The sequence below is a fragment of the Cnephaeus nilssonii genome, assembly GCF_951640355.1.
Source record: "Cnephaeus nilssonii genome assembly, chromosome: 1".
Lineage (NCBI taxonomy): Eukaryota > Metazoa > Chordata > Mammalia > Chiroptera > Vespertilionidae > Cnephaeus > Cnephaeus nilssonii.
The window spans coordinates 25,231,766-25,254,610 of NC_137072.1; the positions used below are offsets into that span (position 1 = coordinate 25,231,766).

Consider the following 22,845-nt stretch of genomic DNA (forward strand, 5'->3'; position numbering starts at 1 on the left):
AAATAACAATGCAAGGAATGCAGCTCTCAAAGCTGGTAAAGGCAAGGAAATAGGTCCCCCCTTTGAGCCTCTGGAGGGAGCATTGTCCTGCCAATGCCTTGGTTTCAGCTCAGTGAAACTGAGTTCATATTTCTTACTTCCAGGTCAGGGAATAAATGGCTGTCACTTTAAGCCACCAAGTTTGTAGAACTTTTTTACAACAGCCCTAGGAAACTAATACATGTGCTAAAGAAGAAACAAGTGAGCTTGGATTTGATTTATTAACATTCATTGTACTAATAACTGCTTGATATTTGTGTTCATGAACATCTGTCTGGAAAGATCCAAACTTTCATGAGATTTTCAGAGATATTAAGAACTTCTGCTCTCCACCTTCTTAGGGCAAGTTTTATTTTTCATTGTGAGAAAAAAGAGTGGAGAAAGGCTATCAATATAGAGATCAGAAAATAAAACACCTACTGTCTTCAGGAGTTGGTGTTGGCTCAGGTTTTGGTGTTTGGCCTGGAAAACAAACAAAAAAATTAATATAAAATATGCTGCACTTCTGCTATTACATATTCTTCTAGTTTCACAATTTTCATGGGACAATATAGCTAAAAACTTAATTGTTCTCTTTTCTTTTCCTCTCCTTCCCTTCTACTCTCCAATTCTCCTATCATGCTATGGAGGAGAAAAGTGAAGGAAAACAGAAGTAGGAGTGAAGAGATAAACAAAGTAGGTACAATAATAGCCACCAGAAATCAAAAGAGACTCTTCAGGCACAGTAAGCAGTGTCATACAAAGGAAAGAAAAGAGAACCAGTTGTGTAATCAGAAAGCCTAGGTTCAAATTCCAGACCTGGGTTTAAAATCTTGCCCTTAGTTTTGTCAACTGTAAAAAGGATGTTATGGACCCTGGGTTTTTATATATTAGGATAGCTGAGGTAAAATACATGAATTATTTGTATTGAGAAGGTGCTCATAGATATTAATTTTATAGTCACACATATTATTATTAGCTATGAAATTACTTCAAATTTCATTATTTGAAATAATTACATAAGAACTACTTATTTATAAAATACACTTTCTTTAAAGAATCATATTTTTATTAAATGTATGTTTTACTAAAAGTTAAATAAAATAATTTTCTTTTCAAATGGTTGTTGATATATCTAGACTCTGTTGGAATCGGATAAAAGGACTCAAGTTATTTAGATTTCGGGTTAATATAGTCAACATCCATAAGAATAGAAGTACCAATGACCCATAAAGAAACAAGACATAATGAAACCATTTGTAGATAGAACTTTGAAGAAAAACCAGCTACTAGTCATTCCTCCATTTTGAAAACACTAGTCTAAGCAGGAGTAAGGAAAATAAGCAGACCGACAGCAACACAGTGTCTCCAACAGTAAGAGGTGAGACAGTGGCCAAGGTTTCCCCACAGCAGAGGGCAATGCGGTTCCATTTATCTGTTGATGTATATTTTGGTTTAAGGATGGGTCTATTTGTGTTTTTTTTTAAACATAAGAATCTGGATCCTCTGACCTCCCTGCCTGACTTGGATATGTGGACCTTTCTGAGTCAAGACCATGACTCATAACATCACTGCTACTTTTTGACCATTAGTAATATGGTGGGTCCTCCAAATGGTGTCTGTTCTTTGTGTTGAACATTTCCTCAAGAAATCAATATTTAGAATATTCGGACTTAGGAAATTTTTCACCTAATGTAGGTCTAAGGGTGACAATTCCAAAAAAGAAATGGCATAGTCATTGCTCTGCTCACAGAGTAGAACGTCCACTCCTACCACTGTAGAGAATGAGCCAGAAATTAGAGCTCATGGGAACTATTCCCAGGGACGTGACTCTAGTCTAGGATTCCCAGTGGCCTTTTGATCCTCTGTTCCTTTGGAACATTTATCTGTGTTCAGCGACTTCATTCTCATCCTGTGAAAGGATGGCTCCTGCCAGTTCCTTTATTTTTTATGTTGTTTGTTTGGTTCTGCTAATAAAGGGAAGTTATTGGGATGTCAGGAGGTTAGTTCGAGCTAAGATAAAGGAAAGAACAGGTTATCATACCTTTACGTATCTGGCAAATCCAGTTCTTAAGATGTTCACAGTTAATATCATTCCAGGACATACTAGGGTCACCTTTCAGCTCTCCACAGTATTCAGTATTTCCATAATTATTAGGTTCTCCATAAGCCCAATTTTCATAGGAAACCTATGTTAAAAACGTTATACAGCAACCATTTATATCAGCCTAATGCCAATCATTTACCCAAACAGAAAAGTAAAGATATATTTATATTTTTAAAACCATTTCCCTTTTTTTTTTCACCATAGCTTTGCTTCTAAAGCAAGATTTATAAACATGAATGGGAAAGAGCTTTCATTACATGGAAATTTTTGAAGTTGAGTAGAGTATGCTATTGATTATTAGAAAATTTTCTTTAGTTAAATAGAATGGCTCTAGAGCCATAAAAATGGGATTTATATTTAGAAAAAACTTGGCAAAGAGCTCCACTGACCAGTATAAGAAGTTCTTACATTTATAACCCATTCTTAAGGAATAATATTTCAGTGAGATGTTGGAAACTTTCTCTTTATTCGATGGTAGCATAAAGATAAGCATTCATTCTTTTTACAAAAGAAACAGACCTATGACATGTTGCTAACAAAGCTACCAAATTTTACCAAAATGAACAGTGGAAATAAAGGGGGGCTGGGTTTAGGTCCTCTGTGACGTTTTCAATGTGGAATCATAGTCCATAGGGTTTTAGAGTAAGCATTATGATCTATTTTCCAGAGATATGATATATAAAATCTAATATCAATGGATCCATCAAATATACCATCTTACCCAAGTTCTTTGAGAAGTTGCTGGTGTAAGAGGAGATAGAACTAAAATCACACACAAAAAATGTGATGACTAGTGTCCAAAATGCCAGCAAGTGTTCAAGACTCTCACTTCTCCATTCCTAAGAATGGAGAAGTCTGACATAACCTAATGGATACTAATAAAATGCCAAAAGTTATTTCCAGATCTCCTGATCTATAAGAACACTCGATGTTTAAGAAGTTTACTACTTGCATGTCAATTTTGCATACCAAAATAAATATATTATTTTATATTTATTTTAAACTACAATGAGTTTCCAATTTTTTTTTTCCATCTAGCCAACGTGATTACACCTTGGGTGAATAGGAGAACTATACTAGGGCAGAGACAGAATAATAATCCTAAAATAGCATTTACTTTTTATAGAAAAATGTCTCTAGGTATCATAATAAAAAGTATTACCAAAAATGTATATTAAGCCAAAGGATAACATTAAAATAAATACATGATAAAGTAAGAAAATGATATATTAAATCAAATCACTCACAGGAGAACCATCACTCCAAGTAAAGCCCTCTGAAGGACTTTCATATGTCAACCCCAACCAAAACAGTTCATGGTAGTTTCCAGTAGTCCTGCAATATATAAGATATAAAGAAAGCTTACGCATGAAACAAATTTGGTTAGCTATGAGGACTAATCAAATTTGAAAATTACACAGGTAAAGAGATTCAATGATTAAATATAAGCATTATTCAATAGATGTGCATTTTTTGGTAGAACCCATAAATATCCTAAAAATGAGCCACCCTTTGAGAATAAATAATTGTAAAGCACTGAAAGATAAGCATTCGGTTATTCATATAACAATATTTACTGAGTGTCTTGTACTTTTATAGAGCCATTCATCACAGGATCTATACTTACAAAATTAAGGCATTCAGAAATGAAACTAGATTTTAAAAAGCCCCCCTCCCCCCCCAAAAAAGAAAACAATATAAAAAAAAAGGGCCCATAGATTTGGAATACAATATATGAACTCATAGCAGCAGCATGAGCCAACAATTTTGGGAACATAAAATGTTTCTCAACATAATTAGCACCAAAAAGATAAAAGAAAAGAGTATTATATAGAAAAGATACTTACATTATTAATCGCCATATTGCTTGCTGTTCCTCTTTATTATTGATACTTGCTAGATCTCCACCTATAGCTCTACAGAAATCTCGAGAGTCAAACCATGTTTTCTTCTCATGTAATCCTTTTGTAAATAGCTAAAGATGATATGGTTTCAGGAGTTATTTTACAATGCATAGCTTATTAACTCAAGATAAATAATTATTTACTTTTGGTGAGATTTCCTTTACAGAAAAGCAAGACATTGCAATGACCCCACACAACATAATTCTCTTGGCTAAAAATCAATTTATGAGTGAATATTTGGGTAACAAACTTTGGGAGATGATTTTGTTAAGAAAGTTTTAAAAAATAAAGTTGATAGCACAGGAGGAATTAGCTTAAAAATCTTAAAAGCTTTAGGCATATGGGCTCAGCTAAGCTATCAGCTCTTGTTGAAGACAAGGTTAATTTGGTTAAGTGTGAAAAGTAGCACTAAGATGGAAAAAAATTGAAAGAAATTTTTGATCAGAGAAAGTATACATGAATAAAGAATACTTTAAGGAAAATAACCTCCCTAATACTGTGCCACAGATTGCTATCCTGTTAGGCTTAACAAGGAATAACCTGGCAGCCTTTCAATGCTTCGTTGGCTGTGTCCTTCAACTCCACCTTGTCTTTTTTTCCTTATAGATGCACATTTTCACAACTACTGGCGCACATGCTCTGTACTAATCTGTCAGAGCATCTACAAAGGTGGGTTATAAACTAAACCCAATTTAATAGCTTAGTAATTTAGGGAATATGCCATATTATCCAAAAGATTTCAATGAAAAGCAATACACAGTGATAGTCTGAGAAACACCTATCACTATGCCAACAGTATAAGAGTTCATTGCCTCCACCAACATTTATAACATTTATTCATTGTTTCTCATGAGTCTTGGCCCCATCATCCAAGGCCTATGGAAAAAGAAATTTGCTTCCAACCAACTGTGGCTGCCCAGCTGTCATCATGCAATCCAAGGCAACCTTCACCTTGACCCTAACTTGAACCATCCAGATTCTAGACAAAGGTGATCTGACCAAGTTTCCACTTAAGTAAGCCTAAGACTTCTGTGACTGCCTCAACTTGCTAGACGGTGACATAAGATTTTATTTTATTAAATCAATTTACTATCAGCTGAATTTTATTAATAATTCCCATGTCTTAACTTGTACAAAGATGGTCAATATATTTCCAAACAAACCCTACCCCATGCACCTCTAAAACTGCAGACTTTTTAGTGACCCCCATCTGTGGATTTGTTGAATACACACCTGGGTCATCTCCTGGAACCTTGGTTCACTTCCCAGCTCTGGAGAATTCTGCTGCTTCTCTCAAAATTCTGCGACAAATCCCCACAGCCTACCACCCTCAGGCAAATATCTTGTATAAAATAAATTTGGTCTTTGTGTAGTAACTCAAAATTTTTCTAGCAACAACAATAAATATCGAATCCTCCCCTGTTTAGCCCAATATACTAGTAGTCCCTTCTATATAAATTACGCTTTTAACCCAGACTGGCTAATCTGGATTGGATAGTTCTTCAGCTCTATTGCTACTAATGGGAGTTTCCCACCCAACTAGCCACAGCCCTCGGGTTAGAGAAGATTAAGCAACATCATTCTAACACACATTGATAATTCAAGTTCTTCATTAACCCTACATGTCTTACAAGGCATGCCATGGCCATATGCCATTCACAGGATTGAATAACAGAGGTCTTGAGAGTGTAACTTTAAACACTATTAAGCAGTCGATAAGTAAATCTCTCATTTAGTTAATCCTAACCTTCTCTAGAAAAAAATAGAACTTACAAGAAAGAGAGGGGCAACGCCCCAAATAAATTCACTGGGGTTTTTCTTTGTTCATTTGTTTGGGTGAACTTGCTTGCATAAGGAGAAAATAGACGATCCAGCCCAGGAGTGTATAAAACAATTGCAGAATATCAAATTGTCATTTAAAGGACATGAAGCACCCACGTACTCCTACCCAGAAATGCCCCCATCTCCCAGATACATAATCACCAGGGATTAAATCAGTATAATGGAGCATTACCTCTAGGATACCCGTGAGGCACATTCATTTATCAATTCAGTTAACTAAAAGCTTGGTCTGTAAGAACAGGGCAAAAAGTGAGATGCAATGGGAATGACTGAGGGCGAGCAAAAGGTGTTCATTAAGATGAAAAGAAATGCTAGCTCAGCCCAGGGCCGGAAAGCCTAGGAGAGAGGAGAGGCAGCTGCTGTGATCTGTGTGGTGCTGTCGGTTACTTTGTTGGTCTACGTGCAACTGGTCCTTAGCATTCACCCAAGAAAAGCTCTTTACAAATAAACCGTGCAAGCACCCCTTCCAGATCCATCAAGTTAGAATTCCTACAGGTGAAGCCTGAGCATGGCAGTATTTGGTTTTGTTTTGTTTTAATTTCTTAGCTGATTCTGTAGGCTGAAGGATATTCCAAATTCTTTATTAGTTTTGCAATTGCAACTTACCTTGAAACACAAGCTTGTTTTACTGGTGGTGCCCCAATTCTCTGGACATTTGGGTTCAGGTGTTGTTGTGGGCTCCGGCGGACGAGTGACTCCCTCTGCCCAGTGTTTGCACACAAATTTTGCCTTTTCTTCACAACTCAAAACATCCCACAGGCCCCCTGCGATCCCAGTTTTCATGGCAACACACCCGGCTTTTCTCCCTGCGTTAAAAACACAGACTTCGCTTAGCAGGTGCTGCTGTAGGCAGGCCATGCTCGCAAGAGACAGTACAAACCTGACTCAAATTGTGTGGTCAAACCTCCATGTGCTGAGGAAATGAAGAGGAGAGATCCTGTGGCATTTGGCAATGTATGTGTGCTCTTTGGAATCGTTATTTACCTTTCATTTGTGACCCCAACTGAATTATGATCTCAAAGGTCACAGTTTTGATAACATTTTGTATTTCTAACATCTGGCAGGATGCCGCCTTATAGACATTTAATGATACAATAATTTTTGCATAATAAGATTTACTGCCATGGCAAAAATAGTAGTTCAACATTTCTTTTATAAAAAAAAAATTCTTTAAGGTTCCTTTTTTCCTCTAGGGTTCATGTAGATTTTCCAGAACAGAAGTTTGTTACAGACTTGAAAATAAGATACATCTGAGAGATTTTAAGTTTAGGTACTCAATCACCCTGAACTTGTTGCCTCATATTAAAATGCAAATATCACGACCTACCTTACAGAGTTGTAATGAATTTTTTCATGGTAAAATAAACTGAGGACTATGTCAAACTTAATAGATTATAATTCTGGTTCACAGTTGTGATTATTTCCAAATAGTAATTAATTAAGACAGAGCTTTGAAAACATTAGGATTCCTTCTGCTTAGATGAGGTCATCTTTTATCACTATTCTTTTAAAGGACATTAAGTGTTTAGAGTAACTCTCTAAGTTCTGGGGAGGTACATCTTTTTCAAAATATCTTCATTAAGATTTCTGACTCCCTATAGCTCCAATTTAATCCATTTTTGTTCTCTAAGAACATTCCAGTATTAATTTCTCCAAATCCTATGGTTGAATGAACTCCACCTGCAAAATTAGAAGTTTGTCTTAGAGTAATAATTACCTCTCCTACCAATATTTTTAAGGTGTGCGCTCAGCTCTTGACATATTGCCAGTTATTTAAAGATGAACTGAAATCTTACCATTTTTCAGAACATGCAATAATTTAAAAAGACTCACTCTATCCAAAATACTGACCTATTTACCTCATTAAGAGCTGAGAATACAAATTAAATGAACTCCTGAAGATTAGGACTTGTTTGACTAAGTAGTAAATTCATACACTCAAGCTATTATTCCTCCTTTAGCTCTTTGCCCGGGCACAGTGAAACATTAGCTATAAAGGATGTTGAATTTCCTGGGGCTGTCACACTAAATAAGGTCATAAACTGTGATATCAGTGTATCAAGAAGGCACAGAATCTGTCAGAGGCTATTTCAGAAACTACCTGCTAGGGAAGCAAATCAGCACTTACAGGGAGGCAAGTGGTGTTGGTGCAAACAGCACAGATTAGGGAATTACACAGATTAGTCTAAATTCATGGTCGGAAGCTTTCTAGTCACATAAATTTTCTGAGTCCCTGTTTCCACATCTTTAAAATGAAGATACCGAAACTTACCTTGGACGTTTCTTATAAAGATAAAATGAAATCCAATGCATATAAAGGACTAGGCAGGGCAGCACATGCAAGATACAGAAATGAGTCCCACGTAAGCACTACCTTGTGCGCCACCAACTCAAGCACACTAATATCGCCCTTCATAGTTTCACAGAGATGGTCTGTAGCCCTTTGGTATAGTTGTAAGCCTTCAGAAATAAGTTAACCATTTGGAACATTTGTGACCATTTAGGGTTTCATAAATATTTTTTCAAATAAGAGCAGTACCCAATAACCTAGCCGTTTTCCTTGTTTTCTTAGACCATTGCAAACTAATTGGAACTTTAAAAAAAAAAAAAAAAAGCCCTAGCCAGTTGCTCAGTGGTTAGAGTGTCGGCCCACGGACCTAAGGGTTGGGGGTTCAATTCCCAGTCAAGGGCGGGTACCACCACTGCAGGTTCACTCCCCACCCCTGGTCAGGGTGCGTGCAGGAGGCAACCAAACGATGTTGATTTTTCTCGCTCTCTCTCCCCACTCCCACCTCCCTTCCAAATTGTATTAAAATCAATGGGAAGATGTCCTCGGGTGAGGATTAAAGAAAAGTAGGACAGAATAGCAAATACTGAAGGCACAATTAATTCACATAGTCCATTTGGACAGGTACGTAAGGAAGTAGGTTTTGCACGATGGACGTGTGCAATGAACACAAACCTCCGACCTAAGCCCTGCACATACCTGGCATTTCGAAGTTCCAGTGAGTGTACTGAACCTCCTCCTCGATGGTCCACTGGAAGGTCCCTTTGTTCCGGACATCGGAAAGGCCTGTCCAAAAGTATTTCTCAGGCCTCAATCCAACCCAACTAGTGAGGAAGGCTTGCTCATATCTAAAAAGCAATAATAATACATAAATTTTTAAACAGTTAAATTTTTTAATATATATGTAAACTTTCTAATTATCAACATGAAACGTATCTCATTTCTATGTTTGAGCTATGATTTGGTTGGTAACTCAAACATATTTTCTTATATTTATGTGTCATTTACATTATACAAAATTTACTAAGAAAATGTGATCTTATGAAGAAAAAATACTAAACAGCTGAGTGAATAAAATAATTTAAATATACTCAAACATGTCTCTCTATTCCTCATCAGCCCCTCTGCCCTTCTCAGAAGGTAAGAGAATTCTGAAAATGCAAAAGAGAAAACTATAGCATTTTAAAATATACTGTTTAAAAATCAGTCCACTTTTCAAATATTTCAAATGTTCTGCACAATTTCTGGTTTAGTAAGTTGAGAGGTCACAATGCAATCAAGGATGATACAAATGGAAAAATCTGTGTGGCTTTCCCCCTGAATTGCATCCTCATTATCTACTCTCAGAAACAGAAAATTATCAAGAAATACAGAGAAGCAGAGATTCAATCTCTAGAAAGAACTGGGAACAGAATCACAAATTCCAAAATTTTCCCTCCCTCCGCATCTCAGCTGCGTGCCTGGCATAATACAATTTGGTTAGTGCAGGTATCAAAGTTTGTCTTAATGGACAAGCACTAGACAATGAGGCAGCGATGTACGCAAAAAGCTCTTTTGAGGACCTCAGAAAAGTGGTGCCCAAAGTTTCCAGGAACAGAGAGAGGTGTGGATGACTCCAGAGAGAACAGAGCGGGAAATGCAAAGAAAGCTACAATAACAGAACATTTGCTTGCCCAGACTGAATCATTCTATTCCCTAAACCGAACAAGCACCCCTCCAAAAATTAAAGTCCCAAAGTCAATTTTTCTAAAAGTCAAGTCTAACCACAGAGGCAGTGACCCTCCCTGGATGTAAATATCATAGGAAACACAAAGAAAAATGTACCTAAAACATAAAATATAGGGAAATCTCTGCTGCCATAGACCAAAGGATCAATGACAGTGTAGATCAGAACATGTCCCCACCCGACTGAAAGATGTGCAGCTCATCTCCTTGTCATAAGAGTATCTATGTTCTGATTTTCAGATGTTAGCATTATGTCAGGGTACTACACTGTATTAGACATTTAATTGTACATGAAAGAAGGATGTGGGTTGAAATACAAGTTCTTTTACAAAGACCATCCAAATCCTATCACATCTTTCATTTGTATCAAAGGATTTTTAATATCAATGGCATCCTCTACATTTTATTGAGTCTGCCTTGAAAGGCCACTAAATATAACTTACTGAACTAAAACTCAATATTTTACCTTTTTACTGCAAATGACATGGACATTTTAAATTTTCTTCTAAGTTTCTCCTAGACTTATTCCAGTGCTTTGCAAAGAGTAGGGGAAAATGACTAAACACTAAAATCTTAAAATGGATGGGACTCTAGAGGTCAAAAGTTATATAAAATCCTATATATCCATACAATTTCCTTGGCCTATAAGTCTAGTAAACCTAGCAAAGAAAAGAAGAAAATGGAAGACTGGGAAAAGTGAATAAAATATTCAGTAAACCTCTCTGCCCTCTTTTTTTGGTGGGAAATATAGTAAAGCTAGAAAGTGGGATTTATGAGCTTAAGTTTTGTACTTATTTTTCCTGATATATCAGAAAAAGTTATATCTAAATTACATTTATTAGAGTATTAATAAACAGTTCAGAATATTGCCTTATAGTACTAAAAGTAGCAAAATATAATCTTTGAAATGAAGAATTCAAATAAGGCCCAAGTGGCATGGCTTAGTGATTGAACATCAACCTATGAACCAGGAGATCATGGTTCGATTCCCGGTAAGGGCACATGCCCGGGTTGCAGGCTTGATTCCCCAGTGTGGGGCATACAGGAGACAGCCAATCAATGATTCTCTCTCATCATTGATGTTTCTATCTCTCTCTCCCTCTCCCTTCCTTTCTGAAATAATTAAAAATATATTTTTTAAAAAGAATTCAAATAAGAATATGATTTTCAATCTTCTGCTTTTACAAACCATATGTCATGATTCCATGTAATTTACTTAGAAATTTAGAGCACATTGAGACCTGGGATTTCTGAAAACTTTTCGTTATTTGACATTTTAAAATAAGATTAAAATTATTCAATACCTGTCTTCAACAGTTGTTAGGTAAGCATTCTCTTTCACACAGGTTTGGTTTGCTTCTGAAAATGTTGAAAGTGTGTGTCCAATCATATAGCAGTAGAAGCCATGTCTTTTCCAGCCCTATTAATGATATCAAACAGATTATCACATATTTATTGGATAATATTATTTTAATAATCCCTCTGTCATGAGATAAACAATAGAACTAAAAGAATATAAACTTGAATAATTTGAAATGCAGTGAGAAGCACTTATATGAGTAAAGAAATCAGTAGTGTGTTATTCCTCATATGACAAATTATGATACAAAGTGGGAGGAACAGTCATTCTCTCTCCTTCTGAGGCACCCTCCAACAAAATGATTCATGAAATGTTTACCAAAGCAACTGAACAGAATGGTTAAAATTTTAGTTTCAGAATAGATAACCACAGGGAATAATTTGCAAAATAACAAGCCTTGTTGCCTTTTGAGGTCAACAGTAGGTGGTGAGTATAAAGCTATATCATCTGGTCACAGGCACCAAAAAGCAGTAGAAACCTAAAAGTTGGAAGGGAAAGTGCACCAGCTGTGCCTGAGGGCTGTCCAGAGCGCATCAAACCTAGGTGAAGTACTAGAGCCCAGGGTCTGTGGTTTTAATGTCCACACAGATTAGGACATTGCCCATAAGCCCACCTGACCTGGGAGATGGAACTGAAATCCTTGCATACAGATGATATCCATTAAAGGTAGCCCCTCTGGAAAAGGAGAGCAAAATTCTCTGCCCACAAGACAAGGAAATAACAGAAATTATTGTCAGATGCCTGGGGTTCTAGGGGCAGGAGAAAAAATTCTTCTGTTTGAAAATGAATATAAAGTCTGTGCCACAGATGGGTGCTGGTCCCGACTTTACACTATTCACACTGTATGAGAACTCACAGCCAAAAAAAAAAAAAAAAAAAAAAAACAGTAAAACTTGGTCTACAAAAAGATAATCTCTTAGGTACTCAGAGAAGTAAATGCAAAACTACACAACAGAAATATTTCTACATGGCAGGTCATGTGAGACTATGCGATTTGAAGGTTAGAGTGGACTAATTCAAAATCAAAAATTGCAAATCATGTGAGAAAATGTCTCCTTTCGAGGGAGAATTAATAATTCAATATAATAAAACACCTGGAAAAATATAAAATAAGTATGTTTGAGATTATGTAAGTGACAAAAGAAGAAATAAAATCAATAATGGAAGATCAAAATGCCATGAACAACGAACAAGAGGATTCGAAAACACACAAAAAAATAGGATAGCAAGAAAAGAAAAATATAAAGATAAAAAGTGAAACTTCAAAATTGAAAACAAACCAAATTTCAGAAATTAAAATTGAATAAAAATAGCCTTTCTTTTCAGATGGTTTTCAAATTGATTATTAAGAAGAGAGATTAAGAAAATCATAGTGCATTTCAAGTGGGAAATATTCAAATATCTGCCTTATGTTGTACAAGGCAACTAGGGAATTATAGTTGACCATGGCCATTCTCTACATAAACAACATTCAAATAAAATACTCCTCAAAAAAAAAATCTTACTGACCAGATTAAACATCGAAAATAGGGTTTCAGAAAGATTAGCAAATTGGATAAATGTAGCAGAGGAATGAAAAGAGGTTAGAAATTATATTGATGAAAATAGAACAAGAACATCAATCTAAAATAAATGTCAGAAGCACTGAATAAAATTAATGACTGATAATTTTTAAGAATTGAAAGATAGGTACAAGTCCTCAAAATGAAGAGGCAAACAGACCCAATAAAATCAATCCAAATCTCGACACATTGTACTAAGCCTGAAGAACGACAAAAACAATGAAATCTTAAAATCAACCAGAAAGAAAATACAGATGACCCACTTTTTGAAAAGGAAAGATTAGTCTAATAACAGGAATTCCAATGGCAAAAATAAAGGCCAGGAAAAAATAAAACAATATATAAAGTAATACCAGAAAACAGCTGTCAATCTAGAACTCTAAAATGACCTGTCTAAATTATTGTGCAGGGAGAGGATAAATTCAAGACATTTTCAAACAAGATAGAGAATTTTACTCTCCCAGATCACCAGTGAAAAAACTCCTGAAAGGTTTACTTTGGCAAGAAGGAATTTTAAATCAGGAGGAATGAGTTGGCTAGAAGTCTACACTGAACAAAGATATCAATAAATGTCTTCATAAATCCAGGTCTAATGTACAAATAGCAAAGATAGCTAATTGGCTGTGGAAAGTTAAATAATGGAATATAAGATCTGTAGTTTAGTTAATAGTATTGTATTCATGTCAATTACCTGGTTGTGATAATGTACACTAGTTTGATAAGATATGATTATTGGAAGCAATAGAATGGATAGTAGAGGGGAATTCTATGTGTTCTTTTTTTAAAATTTCTTGTGAGTCTAACATTTTTCAAAATTAAAAAAAAATTTTAATGCTTAAGTAGAATAATAATCTTTATTTTTTTCAGAAAGAAGAGAGAGATACTTAATAACTTTAACTTCAAGTCAGGAATGCATGTTAAAAGCATAAGGTTAAGCATTTAAAAAACAGAAGTAGCATGTATAATTCCCAAATGTGTAGGAGAGAAAAATGGAATAAAGATATTCAATAGAACCAATGGGTGCAGGGAAGGAGATGAAAGAAGATAAAACTGAATTGTCAACAAAATAAAGTGCAAAATAAGACAGTAGAAACTAATCTATACTAATAAAAGGGTAATATGCTAATTAGATAGGACATCTTCCAGACATCCCTCCTGATGTCCTTCCAGACAAAGCCACAGTGGCGGGGGCTGAGGCAGAGGTGGTTAAGGGCAATCAGGCCGGCAGGGGAGGGCAGTTATGGGTGATCAGGCCAGCAGGCAGAGGCGGTTAGGGGTGATCAGGCAGGCAGGGGAGTAGTTAGGGGCATCAGGCAGGCAGGTAGAGTGGTTAGAGGTGATCAGGCAGGCAGGCGAGTGGTTAGGAGACAGCAGTCCCAGATTGCAAGAGGGATGTCCAATTTCCAGTTTAGGCCTAATCCCTGCTCAGGCCTAAACCGGCATCCCCTGAGGGGTCCCAGGCTGGGTTGAGGGACCCCCCACTGTGCACGAATTTTTGTGCACCGGGCCTCTAGTTCTATATAATAAACAGCTAATATGCTAATTAGACCGAACAGCTGAATGACTGTCCAGACAACCTTCCAGACAACGCCGAGGCAGCCGGGGCTGTGAGGGCTGAGCCCCTTGCATGAATTTTGTGCACAGGGCCTCTAGTAAGAATATAGCAGAATGTAAAACAAATTTAAACTCTAAGTTTGCCGGTTAACACGTTAAGCGCCAAGCCTGTTTTGTCTTCTTTTCCATTTCAGTCACTGGTGACTGACATGGCGCTTAACATGTTAAAGCAGAGTACCTCAAATTAGATCAAAAATAAAAATATAGTTATATGTTTATAAGAACAGTCCCTAAAATAGGATGATTAAAAACAATTAGTTGGAAAAAGAGGTTCTAGGGAAATATCAAGCAAAAGATATTTTCTGTAACAACATTAGTATCATTTAAAATTAACTTTATGATTTAAAAAAGCATTATTATGAATAAAGCAATTACATAAAGAACTGATTCATCAGAAAGATATAACACAGATCAAAGTATATAAATCAAAAATTGACAGAACTACAAGGAGAATATTTTGCCAACCAGACAAAATATTAGGAATATAGAATATCTGGATAATATAAGTGCTAAATTTTATCTAGTCAACATATATCATTCTGTTCAAGCATACATGGAATATTTACAAAAACCAACTATGAATAAGATCATTAAAAAATCTCAACAAATAACAGAAACAACACCTTTATATGCTCACAATGCAGGGAAATTAAAACCAATAGTACCTCCCAATTATTTAGAAACTAGAAAACAAACCACTACCAAAACCCCCATCACTATCAACATACACACCCATCCGCACACACACACAACTTCTAAATCATTCCTGGGTTAAAACATGGTGGCTGTTCCATAGTTTCAACTATACCTTTTACTTCTCTGAGCATTTTAAAATACATCCATTTTAATATTGTATCCATTAATTCCATCATCTAAAGCTCCTGATGGTATCCTATATAATAAAGACCTAATATGCTAATTAGACTGAACAGCAGAACAACCAGCCGGACAACCTTCCGGATGAAGCTGCGAGTGCTGGCCAAGGCAGCCGGGGCTGAGAGAGCCGAGCCCCTTGCACAAATTTCATGCATCAGGCCTCTAGTATTTTATATTTTTGAATTTCAAACTCATCTGTTGGATTCCTGGACAGCCTGGAAAAAGAGACTTCTGTATAAAGAGAATTCACATTTGCATCTGGCAGATACCCTAGAATATTAGTAACACAGGACCACTTTATGTTCATTTCTCTTTTTTTTAATGTATTTTATTGATTTTTTACAGAGAGGAAGGGAGAGGGAGAGAGAAACATCGATGAGAAAGAAACATCAATCAGCTGCCTTCTGCACACCCCCCACTGGGGATGTGCCCGCAACCACGGCACATGCCCTTGACCGGAATCAAACCTGGGACCCTGGAGTCTGCAGGCTGACACTCCCGTGCACTGAGCCAAACCGGTTAGGGCTATGTTAATTTCTTAGCTCAATGTTTCCCACACAGGTAAGCAATGAATTGAAAACTGAATCCCAGATCAGTATGACAGCAGGCCCATGATTTTGAATTCTTAAAAAGACCCCTACACCACCACGCAGTGCCCAGACCCACCCAGACACAAAAAAAAACTATCTTATATTCCTTTTTATCTACTGGACTTTTTTTTCTAGTCTTCCTAGACCTTGGAGGAAGTCACTGCCTAGAGCAGGTGTTTTCAAACTGGCCAAATTATTTAATATCTCTGGGCTTCAGTTTCCTCTTTTATCTAATTAGGAACATAACATGTGTCCTTTATAGTGAATGAGAGCATAATAACTGCACTCAACAAACAGTTGCTTCTTACTAAAATATTTTTCTATTCTCACCCTAATGATTAAATTGGATTATATCAGATTACTAGAGGCCTGATGCATGAATTCATGCACCGGTGGGGTCCCTCTACCTGGCCTGTGGGGATCAGGCCGAAACCAGCTCTCTGACATCCCCTGAGGGGTCCCAGATTACCAGAGGGTGCAGGCCAGGCCGAGGGACCCCACTGGTGCACGATTGGAGCCGTGGAGGGACTGTGGGAGGGCTCCAGGGCATGTCTGGCCTGTCTCACTCAGTCCCGATCGGCCAGACCCCTGCAGCAAGCTAACCTACCAGTCAGAGTGTCTGTCCTCTGATGGTCAGTGTGCATTACAGCAACTGGCCAAATGGTTGAACAGTCGGAGGGACAATTAGCATATTAGGCTTTTATAAAGAGAGACTAGAGGCCCAGTGCACAAAATTCGTGCATGGGTATGTGTGTCCCTCAGCCCAGCCTGCACCCTCTCCAATCTGGGACCCCTCAAGGGATGTCCGACTGCACATTTAGGCATGATCCCAGTAGGATCAGGCCTAAACCGGCAGTTGGACATCCCTCTCACAATCCAGGACTGCTGGCTCCCAACTGCACACCAGCCTGCCTTTCTGATTGCCCCTAACCACTTCTGCCTGCCAGCCTGATCACCCCCTAACCACTCCCCTGCCAGCCTGATTGATGCCTAACTGCTCCCCTGCCAGCCTGATTGCCCATAACTGCCCTCCCCTGCAGGCCTGGTCACCCCTAACTACCCTCCCTGCCAGCCTGGTCACCCCCAACTCCCGTCCCCTGCAGGCCTGGGTCCCCCGCAACTACTCTTCCCTGCAGGCCTGGTCGTCCCCAACTTCCCTCCTCTGCCAGCCTGGTCACCCCTAACTGCCCTCCCCTGCAGGCTTGATCACCCCCAACTGCCCTCCCTTGCAGGCCTGGTCCCTCCAAACTGCCCTCCCATGCTGGCCTGATCACCCACAACTGCCCTCCCTTGCAGGCCTGGTCCCTCCCAATTGCTCTCCCCTACTGGCCATCTTGTGGTGGCCATCTTGTGTCCACATGGGGGCAGCCATCTTTGACCGCATGGGGGCAGCCATCTTGTGTGTTGGAGTGATGGTCAATTTGCATATTACTATTTTATTAGATAGGATGGCTATAAGAATTAATTTCCCTAGCCGGGTAGCTCTGTTGGTTAGAGCATCAGATACCACAAGGTTGTGGATTCAATCTCCAGTCAGGACACATACAGGAAACAACTAATGAATGCATAAATAAGTGGAATAGCAAATCAATGTTTCTCTCTCTGCTTCCTCTCTCTCTAAAATCAAATAAATTTTTTTTTAAATTTAAGAATTAATAGACTGTATTTATAACTTTGCATAGAAGTAATAAAATTTAAGGATTATTTATTTATATAAAATTATAATATACATATGCATATGATTAGGCAAAGACTATATAAGTGTACTGGGAATGAAACCAGTAGTGAAAGTGCAGTGGGCTGGTGACAGGAGACTGGAAGTTAGTCTTGCCTTGGTGTAACTCTAAGAAAGTTATCACTTCTCTGAACTGAAAGTTCCAGAATGCAAAAAATTAAAAGGGGAATTTTGTCACCACTAAGATCCTTTATACTTTTAAAAGACTGATTTTCTGCTCCATGTTGCTTCATGGTTTATTTGTACAGTACTAAATTATGATTCATGAATTCTCAGTCTGTTGGTGTTTGGTATAAGATGATTTGATCACAACATGATACTCTTGGAAAGAAAATTCATTTCTGCTTTATTTTTATCCAAGAGAAGTGAGAAAGGAAAAAAGCGGAAGCTGGGCCACTTAGCAACCAGAAAAATGATAACCATACACCCTGGATTTTGTAGTTTCTTTTCACTTTTACATAGATCCTTTACTTTAACCTCAAAGAAAAATAAGACCACAGGGAGATATTGCTAACTGTTATACAGGTCAGGTTGGCACACAATAGGAGTGCATGGCTTTATTCAATAGTTTAAAGCAGTTACTGCCGGCCACTAGCAGTTAGAGTTTAGATCTCCTGCCTCTATGGGGAGGAATCCCCAGTAGAAGTAGCTCATCAGAAATGTTATAAATGGAAAAGTGACTAAGGATTGTTTGCTATCTGCAACTTAAGGTTTTCTACTGGAAATGTCCTTGACAACCCACAGGTCCTAGACTGCCAATACCCTGATGATAACTTGTCCCATGACCTGCCTTAATCTTGTTACCCTCTCCAGGCTCCATTCAGTGTGTCATTTTATTCCCCGTTCTCTTTCCTCCAATTCCCGTGGCATTCTGAAAGTTGCTACTGACCACACACACCCCATATTAACTGTCAAGAAGGCTTTAGAGAGAACAATGATACAAAACACTAACAATAAACCATTGCATTTTTAAACAGTTGAAACACTTGGCTATCTCAGGCAAAAATAAAGCCAAGTATGGCATATATTCGCTGAGCTCAAGTTATCGGGAACGTCGGTACTCACTTTCCGGCAGCCTGGTTCCACTTCCACTATTCCTGGCCCTTGGGCTTGTGACTTCATCTTACAGATGTAGCCCAGAGACCGCTCGCAGGCCCGATCTGCCCAGTACCCATCCTGCGGGAAGCAAAGAGGAAAACTTAATGATTATCAGTTGTTTGACCGTGACGCTATTTTCTCATAATTGTGCCTCCGAAGAGGAAAAACAAAGATTTGAGGTTATTAAAAGAAAATGGCACCTATGCGAAGGAAAGGTAAACTGACGTTTTACAAGGAACAGCAAATTTTACTCTGGCTACAAAGATGTAAAGGGAGATTGCAGCCCCCAATATGTGTTTATATATTAGATATCTAACCCACAGCTTAGAGGGATCTTTTCATATTTGGCACCTCCATATAGGCAAAAAAGAAAAACAAACTAATGTAACTCTCCAAGCACAGATTCAAGGCTGTGGAGCCCAGAATAGGTCTAACTAGGTCTATAGCTACTCAGAGCAATCAGTTGAAAGGAGAATCAAAGCTCTGAATTGATTAATCAATTCACCATTTAGAACCCAGGACAGGAACAATATATGAATATTAATTATTGGTTGATTTCAACCTTGACTCGAAAGTTTCTGTGGGGCCTTTTGAAAATTTGACTGCTAAACAATTGAGAAAGATTTAAGAAATTCAATTTGAATTTTAGTTCAACCTTGATCTATGTCAATTAACCTAGACCAGAAACAATCTAAACAGCCATATGTAATAAGTGGGGAAAGTTTCCTTGTGGCTTTTGGTAGCTATCAGTTATTAAAGTTGCCTCACCTTGCCTTTCATCACAACACAATCTTCCTGCCTATTGTTTTCATGGCTTGGTTCTCCACGGAGCCATTTGGTGAATGTCACTGGGGTCCCATCACTCCATTCAAAATACATTTGAATCTTGAGGTCATTTAAGCCAATCCATAACTCGTCATTTGGCTCTAAACCAGAAGAAAAACACAGAAGTAATGTACACAAAGTTTGCATTCCAAAGGTCAGGAGGTTATCCGGAAGGAAAGGCCCTCTGCTATCAACAATACTTCGTCTGTTGATTCTGTAACTAACATAAGGACCGTCCTCTTGAGTGTTAATCTGATCTGCATGCTGTAGACTGAGATGTGAGTGACACCTGACGGTATCAATTTTAATTGTGTAATGTACTCTTATTTGTTTTGTTTCCCTTGAATCTTTTTTTTAAATTTAATTTTATTGTTTAAGGTATTACAAATAGTAGTACATATGTCTCCTTTTTCCCCCCATTGACCTCCCCCCCGCCTCCCCTACCACTCCCCACACCCGCACTTGCCCTCACCCCCCCCCCTCCACCAGTGTCTTGTGTCTGTTGGTTGTGCTTATATGCATGCATACAAGTCCTTAAGTTGATCTCTTACCCCCACAACCCTCCCCTACTTTCTCACTGTAGTTGGACAGTCTGTTCGATGCTTCTTTGCCTCTACCTATTTTTGTAATGTACTCTTTACAAAGTGAATGTGACTGTATTCTTTTGTTGTGCTACTGCAAATTGTATCTCCTAAGAATTGCAAAAATGAAATTGAGGTGCATCTATCATTACCCTCTATCTCGTGAAGCTATTTTTTTTGTTATAAAAAAAATTATAACAACTGTACTTGTCGTGTTGGAAATATGGCATTTATTTATATTTAAATCTACTTGACTACTATTAAATCGTATGTGTGTTTCAAAATAATAAATATTAAAAACCACATTTACTTTATTGACTGTGCTAGTAACAAGAACATTTTATTTTATTGACTGTATTGTTGTCACGTGAAAATGATCTATACACTGAAAAAACGCATAGACTGAGGAGTTGGGCTGTGTCCCAACATTTGGCACTTATTTATTAGTCTATAAATACGAATGAGTCTGGAATTATTTTCACCATTAAACACAAGAAGAACCCAAATAGCAAATAAAGGTTAAAATAAAAACAACCAGGACTAGATATAAAATGTGATTATTTTGTTTTAAAATTCTATGATTTTCATTATTGATTTTATCAGTAGTTATAATTTTAAATATCATGACTAAAATGGGACAACAGTGAAGGCCTGGGATTTCGCAGCTAAAAACAGATACAATTCCAAATTTAATCAAATGAAAGAATACACAATTCAATATCAATTGCACTACTGTGAATTCCATCCTGAGTGCCTGATTTATGTTCTTTAAGCTGTAAAATAAAATTACCTGCCAAAGGATTTTAAAGATGATTTTGTAGTAGAAAATGAGAAAAATGCCACACTGGAATTTCCCTAAACAGTTTGTCTCTTCCTCCTAAAGTTGTCACCCAACTTTGCTTTGGAGAAGTCCCAGACTGGCCTAGCGCCAACACCCGCAGATGTTTCCAGCACCATAAAGAGTGACTGACATTGCCATCATGATCCCTTTTCCTTTCACCTAATTTGGCAGATCATAATCTTTTTGAGCAGCCCAATATAGGCTTCAAAATGGCCTCATGTACCCACACCTCAAGGATTTAGGTTAAATACTAAAGAAAACCTAACTCCCAAGTACCACAATTATAATAAAGTATTGAGAGTTTTCTATAAATATTTTTCTCACTGAACTGTTCCCCCACCCCCCCCCTCCAGCTTTGGTAATTCCAAAGCACAATTTTGATCCTACAAAAATATATAAGATGTAAGTGTAAAGGTGTTAAGCTGATTCTTATAAATCAGTAGGGAGGCTGTCTTAGTTGATATAGTTATAATTTATATGTGCAGGTCCCAATTTACCCACTGTCTTTCCATGAGTCACATAAAAGATATTTCAAATAGCTAAAAAAAGGTTTCCTAGACTTTGGTTTTTATTCTTTTGTTGTTGTTAATCCTCACCCAAGGATATTTTTTTCCATTGATTTTTAGAGAGTGGAAGGAAGTGACAAATGAGGGTAGGGAGAGAGAAAGAGAGAGAGAGAAGAGAAGAGAGAGAGAGAGAGAGAGAGAGAGAGAGAGAGAGAGAGAGTTATGTGACAGAGGCACATTGATTGGTTGCCTCCCTCACTTGCCCTGACTGGGGCAAGAGATCAAACCGGAAACCTAGGTACTTGCCCTTGACTAGGAATTGAACCCTCACCCTCCAGTGCATGGGCCAATGCTCTAACCACTGGCCAGGGTAGGCTTTTGATTTAGAAACAATTCAATTTTGTAACTATTCTTTATTTTTATCAATATTATTTTCATTGTTTTAAAGAAATCATTATGGATAATAAAAAGAGGTTTCCTAAGTAAAAATTTATGAATTTTCAAGCTGAATAAAAGAAAACTTTGTCATCCAACTTCCCAAAAACTATAGCAATAAACATATAAGGTTCTCTCATTATTATATCATATTACATAAACAGCAAAGTTTGCACGTTACCCCTACAGCATCTTAACTAATCTGTTTTCCACTGATTCATTTGTAAACTTTATTATTTATTATGTCTCATAACTTATATGTCATGATATTATTCTGATACATCAGTTTTGACTACATTATCATCCCGGTAAAGAGAGAAGAGGTAGATAGAGAACAATCAGGAAGTCGCTTATAGGCTGCAGCAGTCTGTCAGCGGGCCCAATCGGCTCAGAGGGAAGCGGAGGAAGGGTTGCGTCTGACACAGGTGCCAGGGGTACTAGGCTTTGGGGTCTTTTACATCTTTCTCTGAAACCATTTTTCTATTTGTCAATGGCTTTTCCTCTTCCCTCCCCCCACTCCTATCCATTGTCAGGAAGCAGTCCCCACCACCGCCACCATCCATTTCCTCTTGTTTGTTCGCAGCTGCAGTCATTCAAAAGTCTCATCAGTGGAAGCAGAAAGCGATCATCATTTAATCAGCAAATAACGAGGAAGCTCGTTATGATTAGGTTCCTCCTCATCCCCCTCTTCAGGGTAAGATTGAATCCCCAACTCATTCTCCCCACTTTTTTTAACAAACTTTTTTCAATTTTTGAAAACTTTACAATATTTTAGTTATGATGTTTTCTATACATTTCTTAAGTGATGTATGTAAAATGGAGACATAAATTTCTTTAAAAGATTGAGGCCAGCATCCAATAAAATATCCTATTTCTTGCACTGCTCAACATTCCAGCAGCATAAACAAGTCCAAAGTATGAGATGCTTCATTTAGAGAC

The 22,845-nt window shown here is 37.6% G+C and overlaps 1 protein-coding gene across 1 annotated transcript in view; it reads right to left on the minus strand.

The window, feature by feature from the left end:
• Positions 1-22,845, minus strand: part of MRC1 (mannose receptor C-type 1) — a 97,998-nt gene that overhangs the window by 34,838 nt on the left and 40,315 nt on the right. Inside the window, exons 8-16 of the mRNA XM_079795350.1 lie at positions 19,487-19,644; positions 18,686-18,796; positions 11,188-11,303; positions 8,858-9,006; positions 6,478-6,677; positions 3,973-4,100; positions 3,373-3,460; positions 2,063-2,207; positions 460-501 (exon numbers count right to left, since the gene is read on the minus strand). Coding sequence (XP_079651476.1) covers positions 460-501; positions 2,063-2,207; positions 3,373-3,460; positions 3,973-4,100; positions 6,478-6,677; positions 8,858-9,006; positions 11,188-11,303; positions 18,686-18,796; positions 19,487-19,644 — 1,137 coding nt within the window. The remainder of the gene's footprint in view (positions 1-459; positions 502-2,062; positions 2,208-3,372; positions 3,461-3,972; positions 4,101-6,477; positions 6,678-8,857; positions 9,007-11,187; positions 11,304-18,685; positions 18,797-19,486; positions 19,645-22,845) is intronic.